The following is a 16,094-nucleotide window of genomic DNA, read 5'->3' on the forward strand; positions in this document are numbered from 1 at the left end:
CGGTTTCTCCACAAAGGACAAAGTTCTCTTCACCCAGTGTAGCTAAATCTAAACCTACGAGTTGTGTACACATGGAGAAGAAAAATCAGTATTAGGAACATGCTCCAGAAAGTTCTTCCACCCCGTGGAGCCCGTGGGAACCCATGCTCTGGCCAGGCCAACCTGCTGGCCTTCCCTACGAACAATCACAGCTACCTGCGGCTCCCTCTGCTTCCCTTTCCCAGACGCTGCGTTTCCTGGGTTTCTTTCATTTAACTCTGAAAATCGTACACTAAGAGGAGGGTTATTCTTCCCACTATCAAATGAGGAAGCAGGAAGTAGGCCTACGAGGGAGAACGCACCCAGTCACCCTGCTAGAACGCAACAGGGCCAGGTCTCTGTAAACCGGAGGCCTCGACACGGAGCCCCTCCCTGCTGCCTGTTCCTGTTTCCCTGCTCCTGGGCAAGGTGCTGCCGAGTACGTGCTGCTCACTTTCTCCCAGGGGCCGACTCCTCTGAAGCTTAAAAAACAATGCGCACGTAGCAAAGGCCACAAACTCCTCTCAAGACCAAGAGAAAACAGTGATAAAATATGTGGTCCCATGTTAAGGTTCAGACAACCCCATGGTGAGTCCATTTCTGCCAAGACCACAGAGGTGAGTGAATGGGAATGCAGCAGCCACACAGCTGCACAGAGGGCTCTGGGCTGGGATGAGAGATCTGGTTTTGTTTTACGGGGTTACTTTTCCTTACCCGAAAAACGGGGATACAACTATGTGCACTGCTTCCCTTATGGGGCTGCTGCGAGTCCTCAGCAAGAAAACGAACGCGAGAGTCACCGGAAAAGCTAGGAGGGCCACACGAATGAACACAGTGATCACGGGTACCCAGAGCAACCATGAGAGGCCTGTAGCCCGCTGCATAAGAAGGCACCCCGTGTATCTGGGTAGTTTGCCACTTTCTCAGAGCATGCCGACACATGATCTGGCACATCTCTTCCTTTTGAAGATCCTGTGAGATCTTATATTTTCTTCCTCTGCTAGAATTTGGGAGCTTGCATAGGACCCTATTTGACTGGATAAAAGGCAAATGAGGGAAATAAAAACAGGTGGACAGGCCTGTTTGGAGAAGGGTGTGGATGGTTTCAGAGCGCTAGATGCACTTGAGATGTGACAGTGTCTAAAATCAGACACCCCACACTCCATGAGATGTGACAGTGACTAAAATCAGACACTCCAGACTCCACAACAGGGCTCTGTAACTCACACCCAGAGGGCCCAACAGAACTGTTCTGCAAGCTGACTGCCCTCAGATAACCACATGTGCCTGGGCTCTTGCTTTTCCAGGAAGCAAGGCGTGCAAGCGAGACGGGACATACCCAGCCCTCGGTACACACCTGTGCTGCCGTCTGCATCCGGCTTGTCCAGAGGATACTCCGGCATGCATTCTAGGAAGAGATCAAAGATGGCCGCTGCATTCTCCTTGCCATATTGTCCCAAAATGTGCAGTGGTGACTGGCCTCTGATAAAACAAGTTGGAAAAGTTAGGAATGTATCTGCCATGGCCATCACACACAAAATAAATAGAATTTTCTGAACTCTGTGATGGTGGATAAATCTAAAAGACACATAACAGGTCACAAAAGTTTTTCTTTTTCTTATTTTGTATTTTACTGTAACCTAAGTGCATGCATAACAAAAGTTTTTTTTTGTTTTTAAGACAGACTCTCGCTCTGTCACCCAGGCTGGAGTGCAGTGGCGCGATCTCGGCTCACTGCAAGCTCCGCCTCCCGGGTTCACGCCATTCTCCTGCTTCAGCCTCCCAAGTATCTGGGACTACAGGTGCCCGCCACCACACCCAAATAATTTTTTGTATTTTTAGTAGAGATGGGGTTTCACCATGTTAGGATGGTCTCGATCTCCTGACCTCATGATCCGCCCACCTCGGCCTCCCAAAGTGCCGGGATTACAGGCGTGAGCCACTGCGCCTGGCCAAAACTTTTTTTTTAAGAAGCATTTTTTATTAAAAACAAAAATACCGGTACCAAAAGTACCAAAATAAAGTACCCGAAGTTGGTGAGGTGCCCCAGCAGCCGGTTTTGCAGCCCCTCCCTGGGGCTGATGGGAGGCACCAGCAACCAGCAGCTCTGAGCAGCAGGCCAGGCGCTGTGGGGCCTGCTCGGGCCCAACACACTCACCTGAGATTAAAGGCTTCGGCGTCCACTGTGCATTCTGTCAGGAGAACCCGGATGTTGTTGAGCCGGCCGTGCATGACAGCAAGATGAAGAGCTGGGAAGTAAATCCTCTTACTCCGCAAGCCCAGAAGCACATGCAGAACAACCTCCACTCCTCCCACCCTCACAGACCTCTCTGTGAATGGGACCCGGCCACAGCAGCGACTGGCCCCACACAGAGCCCTCCTATCTGGTCTTCACCACCCTCAAGGATGCGTCACAAATGCAACCTCATGACTGCTCTGTGCTGTGCTTTCTGCTTCAGCAGTTACCCAAAGGTGAGATTTAACAGTTTCCCAAGGAGGCAGTGTAGGCTTCCAGGGCCCCCACTCAGATGGGGAGGCTGCCCAAGGCCTGAGCAGTCGCAGGTTGGATGCTCTACCCAGAGCACTTCCTGTCACAGCTTTGCTCCTGTAAAAGCCAACCTCCCCAGTGGGGAGCAGACCCAAGGGTGCGCTGCACCCCCACCCCTAGAATGGAGGGATAGTTCAAGCCACTAAGGAATGACTGGGAGTTACCATTGTTTCCATTCTCATCCACGGCAGCAAAGTCCACGCCATTCTCTAGGAGGACTGAGCAGATGGTGGCCAGGTCCTGCTGGGCAGCAAGGTGGAGGGCAGTCTGGCGATGCTTGGTTAATTCATTCACTTTGGCTCCCGCAAGAAGCTGTTGAAGTTCATTACATGAACAGTCAGTCTCTCTGCCACAATCAAGATCCCCCTTATGGGGGCCAAGCCTGTTTGTCTTCTGACACCCACAGAGGCTGATGGCCTGCCCTGCTGACAGAGCTGGGAGCGTAAGAGCTTCACACACACTCCTGCTGAAGCAGAAACCAGCAAAACCTGTGCCAAGGGCAAACTGGCAATTACCTATCAAAATGTTAAAGAGCCATTCCTTGGGATGCAGAAACTCTACTTCTAAGGCTTTCGTGTATAAAAGCTGCGCAGGACTGCAGTGATGGCCGCTGTACTATCTTACGGGTGTCTACTGCTTGGAATAGGAAAGCCTGAAGGCAAAAGGGTTTGGTTGTAAAAATTGTAATAAGTACAAACAGTAGAGTAAGATGATAAATATTTATCGATTAACATGGGAAGATGTTGATGACAAGTAAGTTTAAAAAACCCTGCAAATTAGAAGATAGTAAGATTCCATCTGGGGAAGACAGAGCTCTGTGTACACACAAGCATGCAGGCACACAGGCACTTGGAAGGTGTTTCAAAGCATAAATGCCATACTCGGAAGAGCTGGGACTCAAAGGGAAACACTATCTGTTTCACATCCTTACGTGCTTTGAGTTTTTCCACAATGAGTATGTGCTATTTCACTATTGTTTTCTATTTATTATTTCTTGAGACAGCAACTTGCTCTGTCACCCAGGCTAGAGTGCAGTGGTACCATCATAGCTCACTGCAGCCTTGAACGCCTAGGTTTAGATGATTGGCCCATCTCAGCCTCCTGAGTAGCCAGGACCACAGGCATGTGGCCCTGTACCTGGCTAATTAAAAAAAAAAAAAAAAAAATCTGTAGAGACAACGTCTTGCTGCGTTGCCCAGACTCACCGGTGGCAAACTCCTGGCCTCAAGTGATCCTCCCACCTTGGCCTCCCAAAGTCCTGGGATTACAGCATAAGCCACTGCGCCCAGCCTATTTTTTAAAAGAAAGAACACAGGCCGGGTGCAGTGGCTCAGGCCTGTAGTCCCAGCACTTTGGGAGACTGAGGCAGGTGGACTGCTTGAGCCCAGAAGTTCAAGACCAACATAGGTAACATGGCAAAACCTCGTCTCTACAAAAAATTTAAAAATTAGCTGGGTGTAATGGTGTGCACCTGTAATCACAGCTACTCGGGAGGATGAGATGGGAGGACTCATTGAGCTTGGCAGGTCGAGGCCGCAGTGAGCTGTGATCAGGTCACTGCACTCCAGCCTGGGCAACAGAGCAAGGCCATGTCTCAAAAAAGGAAAAAGAAAAAAAAAAAAAAAAGGGACACAAAGAATTACAGAATCAACACAGCAGGAGGGACCTTTACATAATACCTATTCATTTAGTATTTGAAGTTCATCATCCTCTTTCTGACAAAGTTTAAAAAACAATCGCTGTAAACAGAAAATACCTGTCGTCTGTAGTCAGAACCCAATTTGCTGCCGCTGAGGTGTACGGCCACCCCTGGTTCCTCCGTGTGTACAGGCACTGCCTCTGCGAAAATCTAGGCGCTGCTTAGCTGCTCTGGTTAGGACCCTGACTTCTAAGTCTCAGCCTCCCCAGAACTCTGGGTGCCCAGTCTAATCACCGATCAATAAGACATACGAGTGGATATGGGACTCTCCATACGGGACGTCTCACAGATGTATATTCATGGTCCCTGGTGCTACGTTAGGGATCATAACTAGCCCCACAGCTGGTTACCTGGGAGGAGAGAGGTGGGGAAGGGGTTTCAGTATGAACAGGTTCAAACATGATGCAGCATCTATTCAGAGAAAGGAGCACACGGACACTGGAAGACCCGCTGTTTCTAGTGTTTCTGGGCGATCCTATCATCTGTCATGCCGGGCCCCAGGAAGGCGGGCACCTTGGTCAGGGACCGTAACCTCCTCCAGCCCTACAGAGGCATAAAGACTGATGAACACGAGGCCGATTCCCTACAACTTTGGGACCCAGCTCCGCCTCCTTGGCTGCTTCCCCTACATCCGATCTGTTCCTGGCACCATCAGACCCACCGTCCTCATTCCTCAGTTCACACTCACTGCCACGGCCTCCCCTCGGTCTCGTCACTGGTGAGCCCGCCCCACACCTGTGTGCCTCACTCCCAAGGAGCCTTCTTCAAATGCTGCCTCAGCTCAAACACAATCAAGTCACAAGGCTTCTCTAAAAAGTACTTTTCAGAAACAGTTACACCGAGGCACCAAAGGCTGCTCCAGGTGCCCTAGCGGCCAGTTCTGCGGCACGTGTCTGGGGCTGACGGGAGGGACCAGCGACAGCCGGCTCTGAGGAGCAGAGACCAGACGATGAGGCCCTGTCTCAGCTCTGGGCCTTGTTCTCTCAGCTCAAACACTTAACAATGGTTTCTCCGCTGCCTAAAAGATACTGGCTGCTCACAGTTCTCAGTTTGAAATGTGACACCCCACGATCTGCTTTCTGCCTGCCCTTCTAACCACAGCTCTTTCAACTCTACTAAAACTTCAACCAAACTTTCCTATGTAAACACACCACATGCACTTCCCAATCTCCACATCTTTGCTGAGACCCTCCCCGGCCTGGGTGGAAAAAGCAGGCTTTGGAGTCCAGTGGAAAAGGCTAAAATCCAGCACTACTAGCTTAGATAGCCTTGGGGGGTAAAATTCTTTCTCGGCCTACATTTTCTCCTTTGTAAAATGTAAAACATTTCTCATACCCCTCAAATTAAGAGAGACAGCTCACTTCAAAGTCCCAGGTGAATGCCTGACAGAGAACAGAAGCGGATCTCCACTTCCTCTGTGCTCCCACCCTGCCTCTGCCATTGAAATCCTGCTTTCTGGCAGGGCCCCATCTAGCATCTGGCAGCCCACGCAGCCCAGCAGGGCGCTCAGGACATGCAGCCCTTGACACCATTTTCCTGAGTGCACCGGCCTCGCTCCCCAAATTCCCCAGGTGCTTTCACAACACCGGGCAAAGCACCTTTGATGAGATTCTGCACGAGCTCTACAATATGCTTTGACAACATATTATTACACGCAATATTTCTGTGTCACTTACCAAATTGCGGACAATAATTTCTGAGCCTGCTTGGACAGCGAGGTGCAGGGGGGTCAACTTGGAGGCATCCTGGACTCTTGAATTCACATTAGCGTGGACACTGATCAGGAACAGCACACTTTCAATATCAGAGTTCTGAACTGCTACGTGAAGGAAATTCCGGCCCTTGTTATCCACCTACAGCAACAAGTGCAAAGCAAAATATTAGTTCTCTTTTCAGAGTACCTCCTGAGCTTCATCTGCAAGCTGAACTGACCACTGAAGAGGTCATGATGGAGACCTTCCCTCAGTCTTAGGAAACCCCCTCCCAAGAATGAACATGAAACGCCATCCCCCAACCCACCCACAGACCCGCTCTACACATCTGTGCACAGAACCAGGTGTGCGTGGCCACACCCACGTGGTCAGGAGAAGGGAGCCGCTGCAGTAACCCACGCTGCCCTGGCAGCCTCCTGTAGTAGGAACTGGATGTGGAAAACCAAGAAGAAGACAACCTGAAGGACAGGGAAACGAAAGCACCAAGACATCAGGAAACTCATGGAGAGGGAAAATGGAGACAAGCCTTGGGAGTCTCTTTGCTTTGGCTAAAACAAGCACCCAGCATCCTGATGCCCCAGCTGCACTGCCGGCCTGACCCGAGCAGTCAAACAAAGAGTTCAGAAGCGTGGAGAAGGTTTCCTCTTACTGAGCTACACTCTATACACAATGCGGGAGGGAGCCAACAGCAGGGCCCGGGCTTTGCTCCACTGATGGAAAGCCAGCAGAGCTCAATGAAATCAAACCACACCGTCTACTGTAGTTCCCAGAGCCGTCTTAGCATGAGTGTGGAGGCGGCAGTGAGGGAGACCCCAATGCTACACACACGGCACACCGCTTCACAGGCCCACACATCACACACGGCACGTGCCAGTCTCATAAGCAGCGGATCTACAAAGCGCTTTCATCAACAGTCCAGTTTCACACTGGAGAGAAGAAATGGGAGAGGCCATTTCACATCACCTGAGCAAACGTGAGGTCACCACCTACGCAATCCAGTCACACTTGTGAAAATGCTGAAGACGGTGGTTACAGAAGCCTAAGACACCAAGCAATCATCTCCACCCACACGAGGATCTCACTTCATGCGGGTCCCAAGTTCCATCTCACCTTCACGAATGCCACTGATAAACGCACCAGTCCTCTAGGTGCTGGCTGGAGAGCCAAGTTCCTGCAGGACTGACCTGATAAACCCACCCCCTCCTACTCAGATCAGTTGTTATTGTCATTTCCCACCCAACTGGTTGTTGCAGATCAACAGTTCACCATCCAGATTTAGCAGCTGGTAAAGAACCACAAAGAACAAGGACAGCCGAGCCTGCTGAGTAACTGAACTCCTCGGAAACACTCAGGAAGTTGCCCCAACATCACGACACAAGCTCTTTCAAAGACACTCCTTACTAGGACAGTTAACCGACCTAGTAAAAGCAAAGAATGAGCTCAACTGTACATGCCACAGAATTCCGACGACGGAGCCCACTGCCTCCGCTTCCATCTAAGCCTGGCACTGTCAGGCGCTGACATACAGGCAGAGGAGCCAGATCTCATCCTGCACTGATGGGACATCTCAACAGCCACATTTGAGGACAGGAGTACAATTTCAAAACAAAGCTCTTTCCATAAGGAGACCTGTGTAGTCGGTGACATCTGTCTAGTCTCCAGGTTCCGCGATGCCCAGGACAATGTGGAGAATGTCAGATGTTATTCACTCACCTGCTCAGCAGCCCCGGACTCTCGTTTGAGAATGGCCTCGGCTGACTTGTTGTTCTTGAAAGTCATGGCACAGGCAAACGGGGTCAGCCCTTGTCGGTCTCGTACATTCAAATGGATATCGGGGTGAGAAACCAACAGCTGAATGATGACGCCGTGTTGGCTGCTGATGGCCACGTGGATGGGGGTTCTTCCTTCTGCATCCTGTGGAACAAGGCACAGAATTTAATGTTCAATTGCAAGATAAAACTCAGGAAAAATATGAAAGGGTATAACTTTTCAATCAAATTTCAGTTATGAGAATCGATCAACACTACCACCCTGTGTTTGACTGAGCTTTTGAAGAGGCCAAAGAGAAATGACTAAAAGTCACTTCCTGTTACACCACGTTCCAGTGACCCAGTGGTGACCGTAGGCCGGCCACAAACACATGTGTTTCGCATCTGCGGTGAGTCTCCGCTCTAAGCCACCACTCCTTATCTGGCTACAGGGCCTTATATATAAATCTGCACAGGATCGAATGTTTAAAAGCATCAAAGGGCGTAACTCAGGGGTGCTCAAGTGAGCTACTGGGACGTTTTCCTAAATACAGTATGCAATCTGGGACTAAACTCTCAGAGGAAATCTGTAACTAAGGGGGAATAGGGGGCAAAGAGAAAGAGCTGAAACAAATCTTCCTCCTGTTGTAGTAAGGACAAAGGCACAGAGAAGCACAGTCAGCCTGAAATCATGAACGTTGCTAGGGAGGTTGTGTGTTCATGAAGCAGCAGCGCCTGGAACTGGGGACTGTGCAAGGTCCTTTGCCATAGGAGGTTGTTTCCCTCATGCTGGGGCTACATCTCTCTCCCTGGAAAAGAGAAACGACACACCTGTGCGTTCACGTTGGCACCAAACTCCAGAAGACACTGTACTGTCTCTTCCAGCCCCCAAGAGGCTGCCAAATGCAAAGGGGTCTGCCCATCTCTAGCCTCTTCCTCTCCTTCTCCATTGGCGCCTGGTTGTCTGGGACTGTTCACGTCACAACCACTGAAAGGAATGGGGACATTTTAAAAAACGCCACGCTTGGACCTGGCCTACAGGCATGCTGATTACAAATGTAAAACAGGAGCCTCATCCAATCCAACAGCATCTGCTGTGGCCGGTCTGCTGTCCTTGGTCCCTGGCCTCAAATACCAGAGTCGGGGTTCCACTCCCATAGATTCTTCTGTGACTGGTCTTGGGGGTGGGCAACCTGGGCATCAGAATTGTTAGAAACTCCCCAGGGGATATGCATACATTTAAAGTCTGAGAACCAACCGGATGCGGTGGCTCATGCCTCTAATCCCAGCACTCTGGGAGGCCGAGGCAGGTGGATCACCTCAGATCAGGAGTCCATGACCAGCCCGGCCAACATGACGAAACCCCCTCTCTGCTAAAAACACAAAAATTAACTGGGCTTGGTGGTGCGCGCCTGTCATCCCAGCTACTCAGGAAGCTGAGGCAGGAGAATTACTTGAACCCAGGAGGCAGAGGTGGCAGTGAGCTGAGATGGCGTCATTGTACTCCAGCCTCCGTAACAGAGTGGGACTCCATCTCAAAAATAAAAATAGAAAATACAAAAAGAAAGTTTGAAAACCATGAAGTTTGAGCCAGGCACGGTGGCTCACGCCTGTAATCCCAGCACTTTGGGAGGCTGAGGTGGGTGGATCATGAGGTCAGGAGATTGAGACCATCCTGGCTAACATGGTGAAACCCCATCTCTACTAAAAATACAAAAAAAAAAATTAGCCGGGCGTGGAGGCGGGCGCCTGTAGTCCCAGCGCTGAGGCAGGAGAATGGCATGAACCCAGGAGGCAGAGCTTGCAGTGAGCCAAGATGGCGCCACTGCACTCTAGCCTGGGTGAGAAAGCAAGACTCTGTCTCAAAAAAGAAAAAAGAAAAAAAACCCAGAAAACCATGAAGTCTGAGAACCACTGCTGTGAAGGCTTCCTGAATAACCTTGGCTCCCACACACCCCACACTCCAAGGGGGCCACAGAGCCTGTTACGACTCACACATCGTGGTGGGGTCCTGCAGAGACCATCTGGTCTCCCCAGCCATAGCCTCCTGCTTCACAGTCTGAACTGGTCTGCCGTGACTCCAGGAGCTCAGGCAGCTCCTAAAGCAGGACGCTGTCTCAAGCTTTCAGATTCTTTGATCCAGGCCTGTGAGCAACTCCCGTCACAAGTGAGCCTGGCTCCTGGCTGACTTAACATGACAGAACAGTGACTCTCTGATAACCTTAACCGTAAAAGTCAAGCCGGCTACTGGCCAAGACTGTAGACAGATTTAAAAAGGAAAGAGCCAGTTTGCAACAAGCTCACTAAAAAGCTGTGGAGAGATACTGGGGACGCTCAGACCTGCGAATAAGAAAGCAGGCGGTGGGCTCGCTGTTTTCATCAATGGCTCTATGCAGGAGCGTCTGAAGGCACCCACCAGGTCCTGGACCCCAGCATGTGGCATCACAGCCATGTCTGACCTACAGAAAAACACAGGTTACTCACAAACACTGCTGAGCAAAGGCAAACAGTTTTATTACCAAGTCTGAGCTCTATGTATAGCATTAAATCCATTTTCAGATAAGATACGGTTGATAATTAAATGATAATTACTTTAATCTGTATCACTCATTATTTTACAAACACTAATTAAAATTTGCTGTGTGCAAGTTCGTGCACTAGATCCTGTGGGACAGACTTGGGAAGTATAAACAAGTTATGTTTGTGTCCTTTAGAGCTGACTTCTAGAAGGGACAGAAAACACAATGTGTCTGTGTACACATGCACCAACGGGTCCTCAGTAACACACACCTGTAATTAACAGGTAATCTCAACAACTAGGTAAAACCTCCAGGTGCACAATGCCTTCATATCACACTGCAGGCCCTTCGGAGAGTTGAATGAGAATGTGCAGGTTTGCCTCCACTTTTGGGGCCTGTCTTGCAAACAAGGGAGATAAACCTAAGATTGAGGAATTATCACTATGGTGATAATGAGGACACCCCATAGCAAATCAACCAACCCCAGGAGAAGGCTCCTGAGGAAACGCCGCCATTCTCTTGCTTCTTGGTAGTTTTCTTGGTAAAGACGACCTAAAAACAAAAGGTCGGCCAAGACCATGTTGAACTGCAAGTTTCTTTAACGTGCTTTCAACTGCTTGTCCTTGTCCCACTATGTTACTTGACAGATTCTTGCTCCTGTGACAGCTACGCAGGCACCAGATCCATCTCTGACACAATATATCCCCATCTGTAAACAGAGGCTAACGTTGTGCTTGTCTCACCAGAGTGGATGCGATGTCCTCCAGATTGTTTGCCAATGCAAGCCACAGCGGGGGGTTCCCCTTCTCATCTGGCACAGACATGTCAGCTCCTCGGGTGCATATGGCATCAACTACGAGTGGAAGCTGGTTTCTGATGGCCAGCTGGAGGGCTGTCTCCCCGTCCTGAGTCCTGCTAGGACATGCACACCCAAACCAACGTTTGTGGTTGAACCCAAAGCACAGAAGGTGCCCTTCTGGGCATTCCAGAGCCCAGAATCTTCTGTCCCCGAATCATATTCACTCACATTCATTCAATATTTTCTCAGGGAAATTAAATGTGAAAATAGTGTCTGTCCATTCTGCCTTTTTAGAACACAAAACCATGTCACCTTATTGCCCTCGAAGATAACATCCCAGTGTGTTGAAATCTTATAGTTACTTTTTAAAGCATCTTAATAAAATGCCACTCCAAGCACCCTCCTGACAAACCTTCCTTCCCCTACTCAGTCATTCAGTCACTTGGAGATAAAGGTAAGTTCTTTTGAAAATACAACCACAATAAAAATTTGACTCCATGTCTTTTTCCCTCTCAGGCCTTGTTGGTGGCTCATTTGTTGGAACATTCTTCATTGTAACTGAAATTCCTTGTTAAAAACTGATTTTAGGGCGGCCGCAGTGGCTCATGACTGTAATCCCAGCACTTTGGGAGGCCGAGGCAGGCAGATCACTTGAGGTCAGGAGTTCGAGACCAGCCTGGCCAACATGGTGAAACTCCGTCTCTACTAAAAGTACAAAAATGAGCCAGGCGTGGTGGTGGGCACCTGTAATCCCAGCTACTTGGGAGGCTGAGGCACGAGAAACGCTTGAACCCAGTAGGCGGAGGCTGCAGTGAGCCGAGATTGCACCATTGCACTCCAGCCTGGGCAAAAGAGTGAGATCCTGCCTCAAAGGAAAAAAACTCTGATTTTAGATTGTTTTTTACAATGAGACTTGTGCAATACTATGCACTGGTCCTGAAAGGTTCAAACAGGAGCAAAGGACAGTTCCTTTTCTCCATTACAATCAAGTCTTTTGATAATATTCAGTGACGACACCGCATTTTTGTGTTTTTAGAGCTACTGTTTCCTTTCCTCTATCTAATATGAAACAAAAACACTTTTCTACAAGTGAGGCTATGCTTTTGACATCTCAATTAATTGTTACCTGGTGTTAGGTCGAGAGAGCGGCTTCCTCCTACCTGACATTTATATCTGCCTGGTGCTCCAGCAAGAAGAGTGCGCTCTTGCTGTCCTGCCGCTGTATGGCCATGTGCAGTAGCGTTTGCCCATCCGACATGGTGTCATTGATGGAGGCTCCAGAGCCCAGCAGCTGGGCTGCGATCGTGTGCATGCCTGGGAAACAAGCCCCGATCTCATCCAGGCTCAGCTTTTCCCACTTCCTCAACATCTTACTACAACAGCCAGACCCTCTCAACCTCTCAAAGCCAGCAGTTTTCCACTGGATCTAACAGGCTTAACTCAAACAGAAAGGTTATTTTACACCCAAATGATTAGCCCACTCTCCTCTTTCTTTCTCGCTCCCTCTCTCCCACCCAGCCCCACTTCGGACAGCTGTCTGTCTGTCTGCAGACATCAGCGGCCCCGGCACAGCCTTACCAGTCCATAATGCCAGGCCCAGCACAGTCTGGTCTCGGGAATCTTTGAGGCTGAAGTCTGGAATGATCTGCAAGTTGTTGGTGGCATGAAGAGCATTGGCTAAATGTTTTAAAAAGTAAAAGAACACTTGATTTCACCATCTGTGGATCACATTTAAAGCATTCAGTAGAGTAAGAGCTCGGTTTCAAACTGCCTGTTGGGTATAATATGATCAATGCTATAAAAAGACAGTAGATAAATCTTGTCAGGACTCAAAGCCCAGAAATCTGATATTTTGGAGCAAAACTTACGGGGAAAATGAATCTTTTTAAAGCTTAAAACACTGACTCTTCACATAAGAAAAATGGACTCCATTATGGAAACACGCTTGATTACTAAAAAGACTAAAACAACGAACGCCCTGATGATGTTTCCTAATACACAATCTTAAAACTTTTCCTCCTACAGTCTTAAAACTTCTGTGAGGACCAAAAAAAGGGCACATAGTACCTAAAACCCAACCTCCCTCCAGAAGGACAATGCTAAAAAAAACACTGTCCTTAACAAGGATTGAGGCAAGAGCAAAATAAACCTCAGGACAGGCAAGAGAAGGCGTGAGGGAGACTTTCTGAGGGAAACGGCCCTTCTGTGCCGCAGGGGCTGCCCTTGGCCCCTCTTTCTGGCCCCTCTCTCATGGGGTGCCCGCCACAACAGGGTTCTCAAAGACAGTGCTCACACTGAGGCACAGCTTTGCATGACCTACACCAAATGGCCTGGAGAAATACTCAAATAAGATAGACATTACTACCAGCTTAACCTAACAAGTGAAATGGGCAGGCCCCATCCTCAAAACACACACACGGAAGCAGCAGTCAAGAGCCAGACTACATGCTTCTCTAGTTTGACCTGAAAGGATTTTTTGGGGGTAAGAAACTAGCTACACAAAACTCACCAACAGAAGAAACATCAACTCTGTAACTAACGATCCTAAACCGCTGTCCCCAAGTCAAAAGGATGGACAGCATTCCCACGTACTTACCTTTCTGCTCCAGGATGACAGACACCACGTCCGGATGGTTATAGGCGATTGCCATGTGCAGTGGTGTCTGCAGATGGACACTGTCCGCCAAGCTGGTCAGGGATGCGGCCTCCTTTGGCAGAGGCAGAGCTTCCTCCGTCTGCAGGTTTGGGTTGGCGCCTTGCTGCAGGAGCTCTGCCGTGAGGTTGGCCAGGCCATGCCGACACGCTGTGTGCAATGGGGTTTCTCCCTGAATGGAAACAAATGGCCGAAATCTGAGCACTCACAGGAATTCCCTTCACAAAGAGCGTGGCAGCCTAAGTGCAAAACCTCGGGTCCTTGGCTTATCCTGCCGCCAGCTGACCCTCCTGACTTCTGTTCTCTTTCTCCTGAGCCATCACTCTCAGTATCTTCCTTTTTTGTTTGTTTTTTTGTTTTGAGATGGAGTCCCGCTCTGTCGCCCACGCTGGAGTGCAGTGTCAAGATCTCGGCTCACTGCAACCTCTGCCTCCCGGGTTCAAGTGATTCTCCTCCCTCAGCCTCCTGAGTAGCTGGGATTACAGGCATGCACCACCATACCCGGCTAATTTTTGTATTTTTAGTACAGACACGTTTCACCATTTTGGCCAGGCTGGTCTCGAACTCCTGACCTTGTGATCCACCCGCCTCGGCCTCCCAAAGTGCTGGGATTACAGGCATGAGCCACCGCGCCCGGCCCATTTTTTTTTTTTGAAGTGGAGTCTCGCTGTGTTGCCCAGGCTGGACTCAAACTTCTAGCCTCAAGCAGTCCTCTTGCCTCAGCTTCCCAAATAGCTGGGGTTACAGGCGTGAGGCACTGCGCCTGGTTCCACCCTTAGTTTCTTCAGCGTCTTCCCCAAGCACCTTCCGAAAGCACTGGCTTCTTGACTTCACCTCCTAGGTCCTCCTTAACCACCCTTTGCTTTGTTTTATAATTCTTTTTTTCTAATTATAAAAATAATATATGCTTATTACGACAGAACAATAACAAGCTACAAGTGTCACCAAAATAAACAGTACAACAAATGGGAGAGCCGCGCAGCCCCCGCCTGGAGCTAAGCCCCGGCGATCGGCAGCCTTAACGCTGTGGCCGTCACTTCTTCTTTAGCTCCGTCTCTGTGGCCTGCTCGTATCAATCTCATCTTGAACTCTGATCAAGACCTCCTTCCCCTGCTTTTAAAAGTTAAAAATATTTTTAATTGGTATTACCGGTACCTGATGCAACATTTAAAAAGACGTTTCCTCTCACATTTGGAACCATTATTACCAATTTCATGTTTCTCTCCATTGACAGAACCCTCCCAGGAAAATACACGTATGCACACACACATGCATTTGGGCGTGTCCATGTGTATGTCCGTATGTAAACACACACACTGGAGTGTTTTCACCCCAACAAGTGGAAATGAACGGAATGCACCACTCTGCCTGCAGTACAGCGCTTGCATAAGGTGCCTGCCCTCATCAGTTATGCATCATCATCACTTAGAGAGGCAAGAACTCTCCAAGTCTTACTGTAAAAATCAGCAAGATCCCTGGCAGTGATGTTTACAACTAACTGATCACAACCAGTTACAGATTCATTTGTTCCTTCACTCCCACTGCTTCACTTGACTAGCCTTAAAAAAAAAAAAATTATCCTTTGCCAGCAGGAATCACTTTTAAGTCTTCCAGCTGGGATTTGTAACTCTCCATATCTCTAACTAATATGTTTTTATTGCTGCCTCTTGATTTTCCAGCTTTGAACATTGTCTGTGGGACTTTCCGCTGTGGCAGATAAGGATCGAGTGCTTTTACGCCTTGACCCAAAGTGCGTGCTTCCCATCCCAAATCCTCCCCATACAGGGGAACTGGAATTGCGGTGTGAGCCCGCCCAAGTATTTCCTCTTCCTCCTCCTCCCCCTCCTCTACCCCTCCCCCTCCTCCCCCTCCCTCTATTCTTCCCCCTCCCTTCCCCTCCCCCTCCCCCTCCTCCTCGGGGCTGTCTTCTGTTCCAGGCCTTCTTCCCACGCATTCTCACTGGGTGTGCTGATCTACTCCACGGCTTCTGTCATTATCTACAAGGAAGAGACTCTCAAACCCAGGTCTCCAGCCCCATTTTTGCATCTGATTTTCCCACTGCCTGTTAGACATCCCTACCTAAATGTGTAGAAATTCAAAAATCACAATGGAATTTATTCCCGCACACAGCTTCCTCCTCCTGGCCAGTTTCCTCTGTTTTTCCATCGGTTCGCCACAATTGTTTTTTTAAAATTCGTATTTCAGTGTCTTTGGGGTACAGGTGGTTTCTGGTTCCACGGATAAGTTCTTCGGTGGTGATTTCTTAGATGTTAGTGCACCTGTCACCTGAGCAGTGCACACTGTACCCAGTATCACCCTTTTATCCCCTACCGCCCTCCCAAGCTTCCCCTTCGAGTTCCCAAATTCCATTATGTCATTCTTGCACCACAGCAGTTTT

The 16,094-nt window shown here is 49.2% G+C and overlaps 2 protein-coding genes across 7 annotated transcripts in view; one reads left to right on the plus strand and one right to left on the minus strand.

Moving 5' to 3' along the window:
* The window catches only part of LOC100447644 (neuferricin), a 46,817-nt gene that overhangs the window by 29,179 nt on the left and 1,544 nt on the right, over positions 1–16,094 (plus strand). The window contains exon 4 of one of the 2 annotated variants that reach the window (XM_054535385.2): positions 12,562–12,644. The exons of the other annotated variant lie outside the window; for it this stretch is intronic. Within the exon in view, the coding sequence (XP_054391360.1) occupies positions 12,562–12,631 (70 nt within the window). The 3' untranslated portion in view covers positions 12,632–12,644. Of the gene's footprint in view, positions 1–12,561; positions 12,645–16,094 lie in introns of those variants that run through there. 2 annotated transcript variants of the gene reach the window in all.
* Positions 1–16,094, minus strand: part of ANKFY1 (ankyrin repeat and FYVE domain containing 1) — a 99,573-nt gene that overhangs the window by 7,900 nt on the left and 75,579 nt on the right. For 3 of the 5 annotated variants that reach the window (XM_063717958.1, XM_002826859.5, XM_054535380.2), the window contains 11 exons: positions 13,640–13,868; positions 12,622–12,720; positions 12,204–12,357; positions 10,988–11,159; positions 10,066–10,184; positions 8,557–8,713; positions 7,691–7,891; positions 5,942–6,118; positions 2,731–2,878; positions 2,177–2,267; positions 1,376–1,500 (listed from right to left, as the gene is read on the minus strand). In XM_063717958.1, the coding sequence (XP_063574028.1) occupies positions 1,376–1,500; positions 2,177–2,267; positions 2,731–2,878; positions 5,942–6,118; positions 7,691–7,891; positions 8,557–8,713; positions 10,066–10,184; positions 10,988–11,159; positions 12,204–12,357; positions 12,622–12,720; positions 13,640–13,868 (1,672 nt within the window). The remainder of the gene's footprint in view (positions 1–1,375; positions 1,501–2,176; positions 2,268–2,730; positions 2,879–5,941; positions 6,119–7,690; positions 7,892–8,556; positions 8,714–10,065; positions 10,185–10,987; positions 11,160–12,203; positions 12,358–12,621; positions 12,721–13,639; positions 13,869–16,094) is intronic. The other 2 variants (XM_009251146.4, XM_054535381.2) reach the window with 1 other exon arrangement.

Source organism: Pongo abelii, chromosome 19 (genome assembly GCF_028885655.2).
Source record: "Pongo abelii isolate AG06213 chromosome 19, NHGRI_mPonAbe1-v2.0_pri, whole genome shotgun sequence".
NCBI lineage: Eukaryota > Metazoa > Chordata > Mammalia > Primates > Hominidae > Pongo > Pongo abelii.